General features: G+C 35.4%; 1 protein-coding gene across 9 annotated transcripts in view; it reads right to left on the bottom strand.

The window, feature by feature from the left end:
* Positions 1-21904, bottom strand: part of JAKMIP1 (janus kinase and microtubule interacting protein 1) — a 140685-nt gene that overhangs the window by 72852 nt on the left and 45929 nt on the right. For 5 of the 9 annotated variants that reach the window (XM_079306394.1, XM_079306392.1, XM_079306396.1 and 2 more), the window contains exons 1-2: positions 13390-13514; positions 3709-3983 (exon numbers count right to left, since the gene is read on the bottom strand). In XM_079306394.1, coding sequence (XP_079162520.1) covers positions 3709-3837 — 129 coding nt within the window. In that variant the 5' untranslated portion in view covers positions 3838-3983; positions 13390-13514. Of the gene's footprint in view, positions 1-3708; positions 3984-10019; positions 10091-13389; positions 13543-16218; positions 16414-21904 lie in introns of those variants that run through there. The other 4 variants (XM_079306399.1, XM_079306400.1, XM_079306393.1 and 1 more) reach the window with 3 other exon arrangements.

Here is a 21904-nt window from a genome sequence, read left to right as displayed (position 1 = left end):
AAGGGGTCTGGAGCATCTCACTTATGAGACTGCAGGAACTGGGCCTGCTCAGTCTAGAGGAGAGAAGACTGAGATGAGACCTTGCCAACACATATAAATATCTTGAAGAGAGTCAAGAGGACGGTGCCAGGCTCTTTTTTTCTGGTGCCCAATGACAGAATAAGGAGCAATGGCCATAAACTAAAACACATGAAATTTTACCAAGCCACTCTATCACTCCTCTTCCCAGCAGTGAGGTATGCAGTGGCAACTGAGATGGAGCATCTCATTTATGCTAATTCCTAGATGTTGTGGTCTCAAACCTATAAATGCACAGTCACAAGTAGAATATGGATATTTAAAAACAATAACTGAACTTGGTGAAGATGGAGTGACAGCCAACATTATAGAACCTTGCTATCAAGAACAAAGTATTACTCAAAATATTGGAAGGTGACTACCTTCTAACTTTCCCTAATTATCTCAGTAGGAATAGGTACTTTGGAATACTTGTTCCTAAATATTCATGGACATCAGCACAAGCATTTATAAAACCACTAAGCTGACTGACAAGATCATGCTCATTCACTGCAGCTCCTTGTGCTCACAGCACTGGACTTTAAGGTTCAGCCAGAGTGAGTCCTGTCCCCATTCATGTTAAAATAAATACAATTTTTGTGCTTTGGTCAACTCCTTTCATTATTCATTACCCAATATTTGGATGTCTTCCAATAAAGCGTTTTTAGTCACAGAGGGAAGGCATGTGAGCCTCTATTCAGTTCATGCATTTCCTTCTCCAGGCTTTCCATAGAGGGCAGCAAACCTACAGCCCAAGAAGATTGCCTATATCCAACAGGGGCCCCAAAGCTATCAAATAGGTGTTCCCAAAACAAGACACAGTGCATGGAGACTAAGGCAGGGCCACAACTTTTGCTTCACCCTTTAGGCAGCATAAATGAACTCAGCTACTTGTGTGTCCAATGGCCAAAACACCACCAGCAAGATCAACTATGATGCACATCCAAAAAACATGCAAACATGTCAGTTTTGGATCAGGTGTTGAACAAGCATGCAGAAAACAACTTGACAGAAGAAATTTCTTTACATGGATCAACAACCAATGAAACAAGAAGTACTAGAAAACTATATAGAAAGTTTTGAATGTCTCTTGGGTAAAATTTTATTTCAGAGAAAGCAGTATTTTTCAGGCAAAAGTATGTTAAGGCTAATTTCCATTTGTGATGTCTCTCATCAATTAGGAGGTTCTTTCTCAGATAAATCATTAATATAGGCATATACGTGAGGGAAAAAAACAGTTTAGGAAAATTAAATTGAATAAATTGGCCCCACAAGAGTTTGTTACCTTTCCTAATACAGTTTATATCCCAAGGGTCACAGAGCTGTCTGTTTAGCAGCTTCAATACTTCTCTCTTACCTCTACACCAGTAAATACATCTAATTTATTTAAAATTCTCTCGGTACAGTGTTTTTACTTTTCACATACCAAGAAACAATTTCTCTTGGTTTTGTTACTATTTCTGAACTACAGTCTAAACAGGAACAATCTCTATGGCTTTGATTTACTCGTCTTGTCAGCCATGGCATCCTGTAACTGCTGCACAGACCAAAAGTAGGCTGGGAAATAAACTACATGTTCAGTTCCAGTTAAATGATTAAGAGCAAGCACCACAGCAAAGATGAGAGAGAAAGGGTTGAAGATCTCTTTCTCACAGAAATGCACTCCAACACACTGCAGAATTCACTTCAGACTGCAATGTACATTTAGCAGGCTTTTAGAGCACTCTGGCTGTAATTTCCTCTTTCCTCTTTCACGGATTTCAGATGCAAGCTCACCCATTTCTCTGTACACATATGTGCACAATACACAGATCTGCCTTCAGTACACTGGAAAATATTAAATTTTTAAGCTGAAGAAAGGTGAACAAGTAATTAAGCTGAAGTAAATATTCCTAGACTTAATATGGTGTAAGACAACTAATTATTGAAAATGTTGCTGCAGCTGTCATGGTCTTGTACTTACACCTCATTCTTAGTTGAATCAAGAGTTAAACTTGATGCTCTTACAGGTAAAGATTGGAAGTGTATCAGGGCTAAACTATTCCTAGTGTTTACGCAATTTTTTTTAAAATCAGAGTTATTCAAGGATTCAAAATTAATTTATTCTTCTGTCCAGGTATAAGATAACTTATGTGCTCCTTTTAATGCAATTTAAAACATCATAATAAAATTCACATCCATATTTCTGCATATAAAGTTATACAGAACGAAATAGGAAATATGGTAACTAAAATGAAACATTTTCTAACATAAATGTAATCTACGATTAACTCCTAAGTCTCCAAACAGAAACAGAGACACTAAAAATGACAGTGAAATAATGCAATTTATTGACCTGCAAATTATAAAGGGTATTACCCACTTTTAAATTTCATGGAGTGTGGTTTTAAAAAGCTCAAGTAGTTTGTGCCATTTATTTTAAAATTTGTTATCACTATATCAATCAACAGCAAGAGAAGCTGGATGAAGAAGCCAATAGCAAAACCCCAGTTATCTGTTCATTTATCAATATCCCTGACCCATAAGAAATTTGACTTTTTCCTTTAGTCCATGAAGAAGAAAAATTTCCAAGGCAACACAAATTTAGTTGGCTGATATTTTCTGAACCTATTGCATCAGTCAAATACGAATTAAGGCTTTATGGTTTCCTTTTCCTACGTTAAAAAAAAGTGACAATAACATTTGTAATGGTTTTTAGGTTTACTTTGTTAACTAAAATGTAAAAAATAAGACCTTTCAAAGCTGAGTATCACACAAGGATGTTAATGAAACTAGAATGTACAGAAATGTTATTCAGGTGTCCACATTTTACATGGACAAAAAGAAAAAAGGCTATAACAAAGATACTTCATATAAAGAGAACACTATTTCAGTGTATACTTTCTCCACTTGGTAAGTCTTTGAGACTCTTGCAACTACAGGATCCCCAATCAAATACAGATAAATCCACCTGCACATGGATTAATCTCCAGAAATGCCTTGTGCCATGTCAAATGCACTAATTGATTTTAATAAATAAAGAATAGAAATAACCTTACTGGTTTGTCCATATTTTAAACAACCTACAGAAATATATAAATGTAACTGCTAATCTTCATAAATGCAAATGTATTTGATTAATTTATAGTTTCTCCTATGTGTCCTCTTGATTACCCAAATACCTGTTGAACATATGGTAAATAGACAAATACTGATGAGTCTGTTTCATTAGCAATCAGATGCATCACTGAATAGCTCAGAACAATGCCACACATTAATCTCAAATCAGGACTCCTACACAGATAGTTTCCAGTTAACTGATATTCTTCATAGGCATTTCAAGTGACATGCTTTGAATAAGGTGCTGATGTTTGATTTTGAAGACAGTTTATTTTACAACATGCAATTTTCAGTAAGACCAAACACAAAACTCCCTTGTCAGTAAACTAATGCCATTTGTATTGCTCTGATTACAAATTTCAGTGACTGGGTGTTTGAGGATATTTAGTCACTTTTGCTCACTATTTAAAAGAACTAGTGCCAATTTTTAATTTATCAGTTATTCTTCTTATTTTACTTCTCTGACATATCCTTCTTTTACAACTAAAATATTTTAGCATCAAATTCTGCTACTGTTAAAAGAATAATCATGAAGTAGAGACAGACAAATACCTTGGTTTTTTCCTGCTGAAATTCTATCTGGATGTTGGTGAGTTTAGTTCTCAGCTCCTCATTAGCAGCTTGCAGGGCTTCAGGCTCCATGTCAGACTTTTCTCCCTTGGCACGACTTTTCTTTGACATAATTGTTTTTGAAGTTTAAAATAAAATGTTTGCTCCACACTGAGCTACCAGGTAGTGCCTTCTGCTATTAACATTTAAGAGTCATGAAGTGGTCAACAAAACCTTTCATACAAATCTCTGCCATTGTGGGAAGAGTCTCTCGTGGCCTGTAAGAAGCAAAGTGGTGGGAACAGAATTAGGCTACAGCATTGAGCAGAATCAAACATCAGACTTAACATCCATTTTTAAAGCACACTGAACTTCCTTGTATACTATACTGCATAGTGTACTAGACTTTGAAAGATAAGAAGTTGCATAATATTTCACCATCTCTAAACTCTAACCACTGTATTCTGATGCTCACAGAAATAAAAGTATTTACAGTTATAATGTATTCAACACATATATCATACAGCATATAAACAGAAATCATACCTTATTCAAGACCTGACTAGAACCATGTTCAGGATTCTCAAGAGGAATGGAGAAAACAATAAATTAATTGGGATAATTTTTCAGTGAGAATAGTTTATTTTCTGTAGTAAGAAGAAAGTATTTATCTCTCTAATGTATGTAACAATGCATAATCGTATTATTTGTAATTATCATCAAGTTTCACATCATCATCATCTATTAAAAAGATATCACAAACTGGAAAAACATTTAAAAATTTTTCTTAAAATACCATATATATAATCTGCTTATGTTCAGGGCTGATACTGTTTGAAAAGCTATAATGGAAACAAGAAGGCATTTAATTTCATTTTCATTTCTCAGTATGCTCTAAGCTTAAAAAGTTTTCAATTATTTAAATCAGCTTTATGTAATATTCAAGAAGAATATCAATAGCAGACAAAAAACCCTACTTCTAATAATTAGGAAATCCCCTAATTAGTTTTCTTCATGAGTTAGTATAGAAGTTTAATCTGTTGCTTTTTTTCCTCTCTGCTCTTCCCTAAAAATAACCTGGTGCTACACAAAACCAAATCGTGAAACAAATGCTATCAAGGTTGAACTAGTTTCCAAACCCATGTCCCCTGCACATTTTTAAATATTCACATAATTTCATCATTAAATTTTTGACAAAGTAGAAAGGTTCCTACTTAAAAACTGAACAACATTCCTGGACTATTATATTTCCAAGAAAATTGTTACCAAATTGCCATCAAACAATAAGCTGCTCCTTCCAACCTGCTACCAATGGGGAGTTATTTTAGAAATTTTATTAGCATGAAAATCCTATGCATTCCTTAGCACATGCTTTCTAAAGGGTTAGTGACCAAAATACCTCAGGTGTGTAGGGACAAACTGAACACCTCAGTTTAATCCTCTTCTTCAAGCACTGGTAAACAGGTGATGAGTTAAATGTTTTGCTTAGAATGACAAGTCAGACGAAAAGTGAACAAAATTCAGGACACCAAGTCTCAGTTTGTTTGACAGTATTCCCATTGAGTTCTTTTATTTGTAAAAAGTAATTGAAAAAACATGAACTTTACTAATTATGTGCTGAAGTAACTTAAGCAAAATAGTTATTTTGCACTGTAATATCAAATATTTTTCCTTTGAAATATAATCTACAAGTTATCCTATTCAATTTGTTCCTTATATTCATTATATGAAGCATTTTAATATATAATCTGTGAAAAAAACAGGAACTTAAATACATTTTAATTTTATTTTGTATCAGACCTACCTTACAAAATAAATAAACACCAGTGCTATTGTGATTTTACACATAGTAGTTGATTCAAGAAAAACAAATCAGCAATATTCTTACAGTAAATCAAAAAAAGGAACTCTCTGGTGAGTATAAGAAATGTGAGGAACTGCTGTTCTTAATAAAGGAATTTCATGCAATTAATCTATGGAGTTTCTATAATGCTCAAATTACATTTAATACTCAAATTAGCCTTAAAAACTAGAGAATTCAGCATTATTCTTTGAAGTACTCTTCAGAATTAAAAAAACTCTCAAGGCATTGCTCTCAACCTTTTTCCTGTAATTTTCAACATTTTAAAATTGTACTTTTCAAGTAAAATAAAAGCTTAGACCCAGAACCTGAAGAAAATCACTCTTTTCTTATAGAGAAGGAGAGTGGGGAGGGGAGCAAAACCATCACCTCCCAACCAAACTAAACATAATAAATTCTCTAAATCCACAAAATAAAACAAAAGAAAAATAAATAACCAAAAAATTAAAACCAACAACTCAACAACAAAAAGCCAAACAAAACCCAAAGCAAACCAAAAAATCCACAAAACAAAAAAACCCAAGGCAAGAAACAACCACCTGTCAAATTGCATTGGTGGAAATACAAAAAAAAAAATCAATTTTTACTCTTCCCCAGATACATCTTCCAGCCTACCTATTTCAAAAGCAGGAACTATGGCAACACAAAACCTATCTATATACTCAGAGATGCACATAGCCCAGACACACAAGGGCTGAATGAGAGACTGCATCCTGATTCCCAAATGAAAGGCACAGAACCAGATTCCCTCCTAGTTGACTACTCACATTTAATTTTTAGATAAAGGTCAAGACAAAAAAAAAAAAAAAAAAAAAAAAAGCAAACAAAAACCACCAAGCAACTTGTAAACAAGGAGAAAAAAATGAAGGAAAAAACATTCCATTCTAACAAAATTTTACTGACGCAGACACTTCAACCAACAACCTATTTATTAACTCCCCATATGTCTGCTGAGAGGCAAATTCATGATGCCACCAGGATACAGTCCCACAAACACTCTGTGATTAAAAATAGCCACTTCCTGCACTCTGAGTTCTACACACTTCTTGCAAACCTTGGAATCATTTCAACATATTTAACTGAAGAGGAAAGGAAAAGGATAGGAAAGAGTAATGGATTCTAAATCACAAGTCACGTTTTCAACACTCACTGGAAATGAGTTTCTCACTTTACTTGATAGGTATAGGGGCAATTGTCATTGAAGAAAAACAACAAATAAACTTGATTGGATCTGAATCAACTATTCAATAGCTTGGGGAATTGGTGTGCAAAAGATCAAAATATTTAACATGATTTCTCTTACAGATGTTTTGGGAAATCCATTAAATTCTTAACATACTAGAAAACCAATCAGCTGAACAATGTCCTAACTTTCAATTTCTCCTCTATTTGCTTAGCAGATTTAAAGGATGCTTTTTATAACTACTTCAATGTCTTCCTTCATTTTTTCAAATAAGACCTCTAACTACATAATTAATTACTACATCATGATTCTAGATGATAAATATCAATAAAACTTAATGGAAAAAAAAAAGACATAATCAGCTTCTGCAGAAGCATGAAAGTGTAGCTTCAAAGAATTTTGCTTACATAAGGGTAGGGAAAAAAGGAATCCAATACTTTCTATTGAAAAGTAAGTCAATTTAAAGAAATACAGGTTTTTAAATATGACCCTGTATGAAATACACAAAAACACAGGGAGGGTTTTATCTTTAGAGTGAGTCTTTCAGTAACAAACAGTAATCAACAGGAAAAGTAAGTAAACCCATAAAATCAAGTAATAAATATAGATAACATGGTAACACAGAAAAATTACTGAATTATATCAACCAAAATTCTGCATTCCAGCCTTATTTCAGACTTCAACAGCATTATTCAGCTGCAGCACAATTTTTGGAAATTGCCAATGAATCAGCTGAAAAACCAAGCTGTAACTCAGGTACTGGAGGAAAATAATAAAGCTTCTCCATCTAGACACTGCACCTCCACATAAACAATGCACCATTCTACTTTAGCTTTTTTTAATTTCACCCTATCTCTTATAATTCTGCAGAGCCTACTGCAGTCTACCCATAACCCTCACTCTGCTTGTGAACATGAATTTTAAGTACATTCTCAGTATAGCACAATTCTGTACATTCAGTAAGTTTAAAATAAGTTTCATTACCATAGCATCTGACAATTGCAAATACAGTGGACACATGCACAATGCTAACTTTAGAAGTAACTTACAGTTCACCTATGTTATAGTTTAGAAAAAAACAGTGATAATCAACCAGTGACTGTGTGGGAAATACAACATTCATAGCTGCCAGTGCCCAAGGCACATTTCTCACAAGGTTCAGGTGACCTACATTTCCTGCTTCAATTCTCAGTTCTATGTAATAAAACATGACTGAATGGATAAAAGCAGAAGAACCTCTACAGGGCTGTAAAATAATACTCTTCCCACCAATAAATCCAAACACAAATTATCAGTACAGTTTTCTAAGTATATTGTAAACTGCTCACCTTTCTGATACCCCTTTGTTAGCTACCTACAAAGACAGATCTATTTCTGTAACCGTAGAACCTTTGAGGGTTGTTTTCAATCACAGCCTGCTTAGGGAAATACAGTTTCCTTGCAGTGGAACACTTTGTAAATGTCACTTGATTTTTTGATGGATAAAACATCTTTATTGTGAGCTAACAGCCCACATTCATTTTTTCAGATTCACAGCTTAAAGTCCCGAGTCATTCCTGCTTTAATAAGAATATACCACATAGGGCCAAACTATATAGAAAGCAATCTCCAAGAAACTATAAGCATTTTTTCATTGTTTTTTTGCCAGAAGACCTCAAAGTTACAACCCTGCAGAGCCATGTGGAACAGAGCTTTCCTTGGTAGTGTACTCATACAGTGTATCATGAGTTAGGCTTTTATGACACTCCTCAGATTTCCACAGCAGGTGACATCCTGTGGATGAACACAGGATCTGTAAAGCAGTCAGCTCCTCTGTCCAGGTTAGTAATTGCTTCCATATTTTTTCAATGGCACCTCAGTAAAGGTGTTCTGTGATTCTGTCACTCCACAGTCTTCCAGAAAATTCTCAATGCCCTCAGGAATGAATACCCAGATTTTAACTTCCCACCATGAATCACTGCCTTCCAGGTCCTTAGACAGCAGTTAACAGAACGAACTTGGCAAGTTCCTAAATGAATTTCACCAATGTATTCATTTTTTCTTCAATGAATTGGTTGCCTGTGACGTGTGCATCTGTTAAAACACATGCAACAAAAATATGTATTCAAGTCACTGCATACCAAAAAAAAAAAAAAAAAAAAAAAAAATCTAACTCATTTAGATCTTATGTAGACGCACATATCTGTGTGTACCTGCTAGTAATACCCACATGACATTGAATTTTTATTTTTGATTGGTCGTACTCCATATGGCTGGATAGCATCCAGCACATTCATAGCTTCATTCTAGTGAAAGAACATGACCAGCCCTTCAAATAAATCCTCCAAAAAACTAGCTCTCAGTTTAAAAGGAATTATCACAAGTAAAAAGGAATTTCTGAGTCAAAGAGGACATGGCACAAGAAAGGGAAGGGATCCTGCACCTCCCTTCTGCCCTGCATAACACTTTTATACACTAGGAGTTCTGAAAACTCAACCTGAATCTCTTCTCAGAAAGCTATGAGCTTAGTTCCAGGACTTTTTTATTTTAAGTACATGAAAAATATTCAATGGCTTCAATGAGTGTACATTTTTAATATTTATCCAGGCTCACTTATAGCACTGTTTTAAGATTTATCAAATCATTAATCATTAAAATCACTCTATTAGCCCTATTAGAAGACAAAATGCTACAAACACATAAAATAAAAGAGACACTAGCACAGACAGACAAAGTTCAAATGTGACTAAAAATGGTAAAACAAACCCACCCTCCACAACCTTCACAGCTCAGCTCTGTTACACAGCCATAGTGCTTCAGGGTGCTGGGGAAAATGCACATGGCATCTGAAAGGTTTGGTGGGAGAGGTTCAGATTCCCAATTTGATGACTCAGGAGAGGGGAAGAACCTCAACAAGAGAAAACCTGAGGTTGTCTAACACTTCATTGCATCTTGAATATTTATAATTTTATAAATCAATAGGAGAGACTTGAGAGGTCAGGCAGGTATAAAGAGGAGAAAAGGTGCTTCTGGCTGTGATATTAGTTACCAGTTGAATAGTGAAGCAAACAGAGGGGACATGATTTCATTCCACTGTCTCAGATCTCAATAATTATTCTGTGCTGTTGACTGCCTTGATTAAGTCTGTAAGTCTCCTCATGCTGTGCCAGGCAGCTCACATCCTCCCCTCACTGCTCCAGCATGGAACAATCACACACAGAAGAAACTGTGCAGAGCAGCATGAGCACATCAGTCAACACAAAAAAAGAATTACAGAACTTCTTCACCTACCAAGGGGTGGCTCAACTTCCACATAAGTTCTCATCAAAATCAGAACTCATAGTCAAAATGAAGATATCAGCCTAGGCCAGTAACATAGGAAGATTGACAAAAGAACATGCTGCCTATCTTCACATCATAGTCCACTTTTAAAGCCAAGTTTTTAGCTCCTGAGATCAAAGTAAGGATATAGACTACAGAACTGGCAATGCTGTTGCTTAAATTTTGAAGAGTTACAGAATTCCCAGAAAGGTATCCACCTGTGCTCAAGAATTTAGGACCTCAGCCTTCAGGACTCCTGCTCAACTTCAATGCTCTTGAATCCCACATGCAAATCTAATTTCAAATCTAACTGGAAAATAATTATCTTATTGGCAACATACAGGCTGAGGCTTGATGGATTTTGGTTCCACCTGCAGTTTCGTCACAGATGCCTTGTATTTTCTCTACCAAATCACTTAATCTCTCAGTAAAGTAGGCATTACACTTGCAGAAAGACCAGAAATGTATACTGAGGACAATTTATGAAACAAGAGATTAGATACATGTAATAAGAAATTAATCTCAAGAGACCTCGAAAGAATCTGTAGATATTTTTTGGCAGGAATCATCAAATTTAGTATCCCACAAAACTGCAATTCCCTCGGGAGATCTGTTAACTTTCTCACAGCAGTGCTCTGATAATCAGACAGCTAAGATATTTCAAATACTGGTGTTTGAGTGAATGTTCATTATAGTGAACAGAGTTTAAGTCACTTTGGTAACTGGCTGATGCAATGGCATCGACCTGGGATGAAATATTTAAACTGAGTGTTTCAGCCAGACAGTAGCTTCTTCCTCTCTCAGCTCTCTGAAAGGGAGCTGTGCAATGGCTTCAAACTACAGGCAGTAAAAAGCACAGCTAGATACTAACACAGCAAGAGCCTGGAGACAAACTTTTGTTTCTCTCTCTGGTTAAACAGGACAAACATGACAAAGCACAAGAAAAGCACAGAGGAGAAACTGTGAACTATGAACTCTTTGTGTAACCATCTTCCAATATCCACAAATAGAGAACACTTCACCACCGTGAGAAGACTACAAATAAAATACCCTTCTGGTAATTGCCAGCAAATTTGATTCAAACCATTCCAGACTTGTTGGAAATGTTGTTGGCAAGCTGGCCACCAGAAAATACAAATGTGCTCTCCGAAGATACCAAAAGTTGAAAGTGCCATGAACAGTTGCAGAAAATGCATTTATCCAGATACATGTATCAATATCATAATTTTAAGGATAGCGTCCCTCAGAATGTTAAAAAACAGACACATTCAGTCATGGTTTACCTTAAAAAGAGGGAAACAGGCAAGTAGATAGAAATACAAAACTCCAGAAATACTCTGTGACACACTACTACAGGCTGTGACACTTCCTGTTGTCCAGATTAGACTGCCCCAAAGTATTCTGAAGCTCAGAAATTAATCAATGTGCACACACACATACATATATGTGTGTGTATATATATATACATATATATACACATATATATATATATATGGAAATGAGCTTCCTAAAAGCTTCCTAAATTTGGGACGGTGTTAGACAGAACCAGACAACTTGCACATGCAACTTTGCATGCTTTAGTATGCAAATTATGCATGCAACTTATGGGAGTATTCAATTTATGGGGGCACAGCATTGCTAGCAGTGCATCCTAAACTGCTGAGTGCTGTCATAGTCAAGCTGATTTGGACATTTGGGGGGATTAAAAAGTGATTTGTTATTCACTCCAAAGTAAACATCCTATGTCTCTTTACCTATGTAACATCTCTCCTTCACTGAGAAAGCAAGACTTCATTTCACTATACTGTTTCAGAGAGCAAACTGTGAAGATGGTACAGTGTTTTGCAGAAAGCTGAGGCCAAAATATGTCATACAAAGCTTACAAAAGTCCCAATGGTTAAATGAAAAATGTTTATGCTTCACTGCTTCAGAACACAACCTCCTTCTTGCCATGGTGCCTGCAAAGAAGGCTATTCTCTGGAAGGTTTAAATGGCTGGAAATCATCTGTGACCATGGACAAAAATTTTTATTCAATTTGTACTATCATGTAAATTTGACACAGTTGCAATCCTATCTATGAATCCAGTTGTGTAAAAATATGTTCATATAATTTCTGCTGTTAACTGATCTTGGTGTTCAGTTTTGTTCCTTTTCCCACCTCATCCCCTAAAAGAGGTGGCAGAGAGAAACCTCAAATTTAAGGTGCTGGCAGTAACTTTACAGACAAACTTAGTTTTAATGAAGGCTCAGTAGAAAAATATGGAAATAGGTATTTGCCAAGAACTATTCTTTCTGCACCATCTCCCCAAACTTTAGGTAAAAGTGTGAATAAGATTTTCCTTTAAGGTTAAGGCTAGCATAGCTATGGCAGTAACACTGTAATTTTTCACCTCTTACATAGCAAACCTGTATTAGCAAAACTGAAAGCTTCATGTCAGTGAAGACTTGGCTGTAACCTGTGTATATTGCCCTCATACATGAAAGAGGAAATGCTGAAATGCTGCCTGTTTCAGTGAACAATATGAAAACTGAAAGGTCTTAGGTGAAACTATGCTCATTCCCCTTCCAGGGCATATAGATTCAAATGGCTACAGGAAAAACACACACTATTTATTAATTTTTTTGTAGTAGAGACATCTGGAAACATCAGAAAGATCTTCACTAACACTTCCCGAATCTTGTAAGGGATTAAGAATAGAAAATTACTAGATATTTGCTTTGAGATTTGCAAGTCTTCACCAGTAAATAACAAGGTTATGTTTCCTTTCACTGACCCAGATTGTGCATTACACTGATTGCTGCAAATTAATTGAAATGCCTAAATGTTCTTTGCCTCCCTTCTACTACAAAATCTCACAGTTTTGTCTTGTGTTGTAATAACATCCAGCACACCTGTAGAAATATACTATATGCAGATGTGCACAGGATGGATTTCCTTCAGAAAGGGTAAATTGAAGGTGCTGAGATTAAAATTAGTGTCCTTCAAAATTTTTCTCCTAGAAATCAACTTCTGCACAATGCTATGCATAAAACAGGATTTTGCCCACATGCATACATATATTGCCATAATAAAATCCCATTAGCAAAGCTATTTAATATTCAAAACACCATTTGCAGCTATTGACATTACAAATAAATTGAATCAAAGAGCTGAGAAAAATAAACAAAAAGCTAGAAAGACAACCATAAACGAGAGAGAGCCTATTTATCAAGAAAAAGCACCAAGTACTGCAAAACAAGTATATCCTAAGGAATTCACAGGACTGCCAAGTTTATGGCCTCTCATTACCATTTATTGAATGCACAACACATAGGCTACAAGTTTCTCACAGTCCATACCTTTTTCTCCCATTCATACTCATTTATGAACATACAGGGAGCTTTAGACTGAAGATCTGCTGTGCTTTAATACTGGACAGCAAGTCTGATACATTTGAGACCCCTTTCCATGGTTTCCAAAAAGTTTGTTTAGTTTTGTTTTTAAGACCTCTTGCAAACACTCAGATTACTTTGTGATAACTAAGTGCAACGTCACTTATCTCAACATGACCATTACCAACCACAGACTTATCTAATGGAAAAACGTGTGGGAATTCTGCCAGCAGCTGCACAGCCACCAGCCACCCAAATGCACTGCCTCGTTACATCTGCAAGTAAGGAAAACTCTTTAGACACAAGCATGTTATAGTACTTGTTTTCTGTGTTTGGAAAATAATGGATCTGTAATCACAAAGCAGTGAACATAAGTAATATTTGTATAGAGGATTAACCAGCACAGATTGTTTGTTCAAAGGATATTAAGAAAAATGGAAATATGAGAGAATATAGAGTTTATTTCAATTTAATTTTCAGCATTCAGAGAAAGGAGGAAAAAATCAATCTTGGATAGATTTCATTATCAGTTAGCAAAAGAAAGAACGTGCCATTTAAAAAAATGTGCCTGGCCCTATTGCTGCAGTAATCCTAAATTTTCACAGAAGCAGCCAGTCATTCTCTAAAGCAAAGTGCCAGCTCACAGCTGCATGATATAGCAGCACCATTCCTGCATGAATGCTTGTGTTTGCACTTCCAGTCTGAGGAGACTGTTGGAAGAGATCAGGAGTAGTCTAGACAAATAACAAGACATTGATACGGAAGAAATATGACTAATGAAAAAGAAAAACAGGGACCAGATAGCAAGATTTTTTCCTGTAGCACTGGGGAAAATGCGCACAAGCAATCCAGAAGATGAAAACCCAATGCTTTGATTTTCATAAGCTAGTTCTGACTATTAGGATAGATACAGATAATTGGCACATGACAAAATCCCTTTCCAAAATACACTGGCTGTTGAAGACTCATTACTGGATCACTTCATCTTTATTATGCAGTCAGCTAAACAAACTATTAAGTCTAAATCAATTTTTTAATCTCTGTTCTACTGTTTTGATGTACAGAAACAGAGCAGTGTAAAGGACAACAGGGGGATAATAATCTTGAAATAGCATCCTTCTGAAATTTAAAAATTAAAATATGTTTACCCTTGCAGAAAGACAAGTGGTAATAGCCACCAGCTGGGCTTAGAGTTCAGCATTTTAATTCTTTCCAAAATCAGCATCATTTACTTTCTGCTATTATTAAATAGATAAGGAGATTATCTTTTTAGCTAAATCTATGATTGAAGTTCCTGATGCATTTACCATTAAGTGTTAAATTCAGTCAGAAGAAAAGGATGAACTGTTCTCCCAGGTACAGCAGAGAGAATTAAGTAGTCACATCAATTTATCTGTTTCCCTCAAAACAAATTTAGTTTCAAATTAGAAATTACAAATTAAAATAATTATTCTCTATAGTGAAAGATCATTACATTACCAAATATTAAATTATTTTAAATAGACTTTTTCACTCCTTGTTTCTTTCTAATGACTATATTATAATGAAATTCTGTGGAGTGTTAAAGATACTACAATGAACTAGTAGTTGTGTTTGAGTCATAGAAAACAGATGGGCCCTATTATATTATTCTATATCCTGCGTTTTTTACTTAATTCTTTCCTTCTTCATGACTTTTTTATTAATGATCATGCATTCTACAGCTGTCAGTTCCCTTAGCACTTGCCTTATTTAGTGTCATACTTTTCTATTCAGAGAAAGAAGTGTTCATTGCGTACTATATTAAATATTACAAGATATATTTCAAATCAAGTAAAGTTTGTGAGTAGCAAAGAGGTAAAAATTTCAATATGCAAACCACAAAATAGCTATTGGGAAAGAATACTTCTGGGGTTACTGCTGCTTTGCTTTTCTTTCTGTACTACAGTTTTCTGGGAAACTCAATTGTATGCTCAAGATCTTTCTAGATAAAAATGTCGTTTCTAGGGATCAACAGCATTTTGCTGCAGAAAGAACAGTTACACAGAGTGGGTGTTTACTATTTCCTAGTATTCCTAAGCCTAATAACTCTGTCATCACTGCAGGACTACCACAAGATGAAAATACCAAAAATTAGGCATGGGGTTAAACTGTCATCCTTACCATACTTCTCTAATAGAGAAACAGGTAATTTCAAGATGATCCTTGAAGTAAACAAAATGTTATATTGGGGTTTATGCACAGCATATGTAACTGCCTGATGAATACCCATACACCTACACATTATAAACATTAAAGTCAACAGAAGGTTGGGAAAGTCTGACAAAGGAGTTTAGGTTTCTGGACTGACACCAAAGCAACTAAAATCCTTCTTCTTTACTAATAGTGACAGATTTAGCTGAGGTAACACACTGGTCAAGTCAGCCAGCATATGATTCATATGAGACACTAAGCACCCTTCTGTACTGCACATCTTATATGCCATGGGCAGTGGTGGTGGTGAGGCAACAATTTAAAAAATTAATAAGAAAAAGAAATCACAAGTCAGAAAATGTTTATATCAAGATTCTGTTCAGTGAATCCAGAAAGTGACTCTATAAAGAAAACAAAAGCACCTCACAAAAAGACAAAAGCTTCATATAGATTTGGTTTTATTGCCTGCGAAATCTGGTTGTGTTTAAAAGTCTCTCTCAGTACAAAAAGAATTTCAAATTTGAAGCTTCAAACTATATTGTCTCTAATAAAATTATAGCATCATATCTGCATGGCAGATTTATTCTCTTCTTAGCCAACCAACATGCTGGCAATGCACAGTACCTTTCCCTTGTCCACAGGTTTCTGAGGCAGTTGTGTTTGATTTTAATTTTAAGAGGTGAAGACTGAGTAGCACTGGTAGCTAAGTCACAAGCTATGTTTGTTCTGGGACTTTCCACACCACAGCTCCTAGTCCTGTTGGAATGTTCTCCTTTTCATCAGCAAGGAGGGCTTCCTGAGCAATATTAGTGACATCATCTGTTAAACAAAATAAAAGAGATTTAATGCAGATCAGACTTCAATAACAGTTTGATGGTAGCAATGCAACAGGAATTTATTTACACAGGGTAACAAAATGCAGCAGAATAAGGTATCATATAAAATTACAAGTGTGGCATCTTCTTTCCATTAATAACACATATGGAATGGTAGCCTTTGCTAGGTGCTCCTCAGTGAAAGCAGGATGGAAGCTGCTAAGCTCAGATCAATCCAGACTGTTACCTCTGCCTAGCTAACACTAAATTTGTATTCCATTTCAACCCAAGTTACTGGGTTTTGGGATACCTAAACTGCCATGGTGGTCACCTATAAATTGTCACACACAGATTGTCCACTATCATGAATCTTTATAAATACCAAAAGTGTACCAACGTAAGGAAGTTATCACGTGTCATATTGAAAGGAGGACAAGACTAAATTTTAGAAAAACTTAAATTCTGTTCTTGAAGTCATAGACCACAATTTCCTTTCTGAAAACAATCAAAAGACAATGGACAGGGCCTTGATATTGTCTTACTTCATATTTCTTTATAATACTTCAATGTATTTTGATCACAAGTGGAAATAACAGAACCATTTTAGTCTTTATTTACGTTCACTGTGTGTTAATTTGAATTGATATTTCTCATGCACAGAAAAATTCACAGAAATAAAATTACTGTTATGGGAATATCTTAATGAAAAATATCACTGTGAAAGGTTAATGAGTGAAAGCAATTCAAACTTCATAATGAGTATCATCTACCTCAGTTTTCCTAGAGTCCCTAAACACCTTTAACTGCACCTTTCACTGCAGAGTAAAAAACAAGAAAGTCATCTCAGTGCTAATCTTCTCTTGGTATACTCCTTGCTTTACAGATTGAGGACAAGTGAATTGAAAAAGCCAAACAGATTTCAGCAATGTCTCCAAAGCAGACATGGTCATAAGGGGGTCTCCAAAGCAGAGGGCTGGCACACACAACACAGAAGAGGTCAAACTCTTTGCCTTTTGGGCAAGAGAGTTGGAAGCCAGACAGAATTCCATATATGAACAGTGCTGAAACATGATGGATATAACAACTACCATGTACAATGTCCACATCTTCACAAAAAACTGTATTTCACATAAAATAAATCAGGATTGCATCCAACGGTACCAGTCCTAAAAACATAATTTCTAAATCACTTGTCTTGCTGGGAAATACTGCATTTCTCACCTTGTTTAAGGTGAGACCATGTATTCTGTCATTAGTGGCTTAAAACCTAAATCCTCAGGGAATTTACAAGCTTATTTGTTCAATAAAGACAGGCATCTAGGTAGTATTTAATGGAGAAAGGAAATCTGCATACTCATTTCCTTAGGGCCAAATTCACTGCTGTGACAGAATACTTCTGAAAAGGATGAAAGTACAGCTAGGGCCAGATCATGGCAGAAGATCAAAGTGCTGAAACAGCTTAGCTGGCATATTTAAGTAGCACAAAACACTGGAAAAGAGGAATTCAATTTATTTATATAGTACCAAAGCTCCTCAGGCCAAGTGCCTCTATTTTTTATGATGTCAGATATGTTTCACTTCGCCCTATCTTCAGCATCCTTTTTAATTGAGCTATTCTTAAATATTCCAATATTGTTACTCCACATGAAAATTTTTGCTGCTTTCTTCTGGCCTTCAGTTAGCAATCTGAATATATCTGAATAAAAGGGAAAGAGAAGATTTTTCCCATATTAACATGCAATATAGAAACACCTAAGACAAAGCAAGAATTTACTTGTTGTAAAAGACAAGTAGACAGCAATCAGGCCAATAAGATGATTAAAAAACAGGCCAATACCCACAAAATTCAAAAGGGAAAAAAACCCAAAAAACTCCACACTTCCAAATTCCAAAGTTATCTAGGTAATTTGTCTTCATTGAAAAATGCATTTATCTTTTAGCATATTTACTAATTCTGTAATATCAATTCTTCTAAAAAGTAAGTTATTTCATCCTAAAAAGCTTCTTGTTAAGATTAATAGTTTTTCTAATTCTCTAGTAAACTTGTAAATCAAAAATATCTTTTTTATTTTTGGCCAACTGGCCTCACTATATAACAAGAATAGTGTTTACAAAAGTTTTGAGAGAAGAATGAAACAGATCCAGAAAACGTGTAAGTTACAGGAATAAGAGCAAAGAAAAAGAAGTAGTTTAGTGATGTGACAATATTTGCTTCTGAAAGTGAATGTTTCAGTAGCATAGCATATGAGTGGTATTAAAAAAGATTAATTCGCAATAAGTCTTGCAAAAACTGGGGCAAATTTGAAACATTTAATGATGCCAGTCAGTACAAGTTGTTAGAGTGCTATTCACAACGAATTACCAGCAACCACTGGAAAACTATAGCCTAATAATCCTTCAGTAATCTTCCTACAGCTTCTTAAAAGATATGGTAATACAAAAATAACTTAAAATAATTGGATACTTAATTTCTCATTTCCAGCAACTGCTAAGCTAAATCTATTTCTAATGGTGGAGAGGAAGAGGGGAAGCTATTACTGTGGAAATATATCTGTTAATCTACAAACAAACAGAGCATAAACTACAGCTGTTCATATTCATCCAGAATATACCACACACACCAAAAGCACTTCAAAGAGCCAAAAATATTATATAAATAATTTGACAAATGAGCTGATGTTTGATACATTGCTAATTTCACTCAGTGCAGTGAAGTCACCAATATGTTCATATCCTGTAGTTATGGCAGCACATGCTAAATAAAGAAAGTTGATTCAGTTAAGTTCTTTATCATATAATGGCTCTCTAGACAAAATACATTGTTATAAAAATGAAGGATTTTCTCTGTTTACATGGAAATAACTAGCAACATTTGTCAACATTTCCCAAATTGTAAGGAAAGAATGGAAGGTACTTAAGGTCGATTGTTCAGGCTTTTTAATCACAAACTGCAACACATAGAATCTATGATGAAAGCTCTGTTTCTCACACTTTTACCTCCATCATGTCAGGCAAGACAGATTTAAAGGTAAGAGAGTAAATACTGATGCCAGCCCCATCCTCTCCTTGAGATTCCCAGGCAAAGTACTTGGGAGTGTTCACATGGGACATCTTAGTCCATTTTAACTCTTAAACAGAGTGCATTACTTACAGAAGTTCTGAAAAATAACTGCTAAGGTGGACAGCTAGTTTAGATTTCTTCTTGGAAAGAAGAAAAGCTGAGGACAATTCCTCTGACAACTGGGGAAATGTCATGTACAGTCCACATAGGCAGGGTCTGTGGATATAAAGGGGTGGGGATCTCAAAAGAACACCTTTTTCTGCAGAAGAGTGGTACAAAACCTTCCTTCTGTTCAACACACCTCAAATAGAAACAGCCAGGGTCCAACTATAATCCCCAGGAAAAAAAAGAGCAATCATCCTTGGCATATGGTAACAGAAAAACAGTTTCCCTGAATGTTTTGGAAGCCCTCCCTATGTCTTTGTACAGCTGATCCACATTTTGCAGACTTTAGAAAACAAGGCTTCTTGGCTTTAAAATGACTAAGCATAAAACAAGACTGACCCAAATAAAAGGCAGTTTCTTTGGGAAAACAGTGCTGAACATATCTGTGAGTTCCCTGAAGTACTTGCTATAAATTTCAGTTGGCAAATGAGAATATGTACATTACCACTGACTTTCTGTCAGAAGTTATTCTAATTGAAAACTAGAGGAGCAGGGGGAAGGGCTTCTTTCACACAACCAAATGTTCAGGGATTAAAAAAGTGGGCTTTTTTTCAAAAAATCTATGGCATTTTACTATGGTTCCTTGTATTCAACCCTAAAGCTTTCTATGCATAATATTAATTTCACAACTTTACACAATATTAGATTTACAACTTTTTAAGAGATCTATTTGTCAGGCATACAAAATACACAATGAGACTGCATCTTCCCCTTTCTGCCCCTGCTCTTGGGTTTCTAGGACTGTGATACTTACTTTGGTACCAGATTCTCTGGGATTTCCAACAGAGCAAAAACTTTATTTACACAAAAATAACTGGCACAGATGCAGCCCTTCATGAATGAGACTTAACATTTTGACAGCCAGAACTCGCCAGCAACAAACACCTATGCCCAATATACATCACTTGCTCTCTCCTTTACCCATTCACTCTCTGCCTAATACACAGTATTACAACCAGAAATATGCTGTCTTCTGCTGTAGCTGCACCAAAAGAAGATTGGAAGAAAAAAAAAAAATAGGGCAAAAAAACAGAAGAAAAAAATGAAGTATTTGAAACAATCCCCTGAAATCAAAAGCAATCTAAAGGGAGGCTTCAATGTGAATGCATCATGGCCCAAGGAAGAAATAGCACAGATCATGCCACAGAGTCATCTCCTTTCAACACAAAGACTTTTCAGCAGGAAAATACTATGGCATGACCTTTATAAACCACTCTACATATCCTGAGCAACACACACTTTGAAAAATGTGCAACACAATCCCCATTCTTTACAGAGTGAACAAACTTAAACACAAAAAGACTTCAGAAACTTTCTCCTACTTCTTATTTTTAGTATCAACTTTGACATTGATATAGCAGAAATCAAAGATATAATAAGCAGCAAGTTTTTGGCTACAAATAATTCTTTCACTACTACTAGGGAATACTGTTTTAAACTTTTGTTTTTATTTCAAAATACAAAACACAGAACTTTCATTTGGATACTAGAAGCAATGACAGATATACAAGTAGTCATTCATTTCCCTGCCTCCTTTATGTTACATCTTTCTGTTTTGGCATCCCCATAATTAGGAACCATTTGAGATCATTTGAACTTCTGTCAGCAATGGCAGACTACCAAAATTAGGTCACTAATTCAAATTTGTTTCCATGTTCTGCTTTTCGCCTTGCTGCAGATTACAACTCCCAGCTGGAAAGCCTACCAATGACTGAACCACTGCTTTCAGAGGAATTGGTATCATTCCTGACACCTTGCTGTTTTAATTGGATTGTCAATGCAAAGAAAAATCTTCCTATTCTTTTTCTTACTCTCTGAAGTAGGGGGCAGTAGGAATTCTTGAGCACATATTTCAGAAGACTCTGAGTGTGACTTGCTTCTATGGTTGATTTAAAACCATAAAACACATTTGGAAAGTAAGCTAATTACAATGCTTACAAGATTTTATTTGACAAACACAGTGTGCAAAGTGCAGGACAGGGTTGCTTTTGCATGCAGAATAAGGCAAATCTGTTACATAGTGCTTATGTGCAATAGTCATACAAAAACTTGTTCAGTAATTAGGATGAATGGGATGAAGTAGCAATTGGAGGAAAAGCTTTCCATGTGAAATTATGTCCTTTAAGTCTACCAATAATTAACTAATAAAGTAATGAATGACATTCTGTATTTATTAAATATCAAATGCACTAAAGCTTTTAAAAAACAGATTCAATGGGCTTTCAATGGGCATGGCCAGAGACTACACAGCCTCACTAACACTAACAAC

Source organism: Erithacus rubecula (assembly GCF_903797595.1).
Source record: "Erithacus rubecula genome assembly, chromosome: 5".
NCBI lineage: Eukaryota > Metazoa > Chordata > Aves > Passeriformes > Muscicapidae > Erithacus > Erithacus rubecula.
Note: the sequence above shows the minus strand (reverse complement) of the source record. Positions and strands in the feature narration are given on the sequence as shown.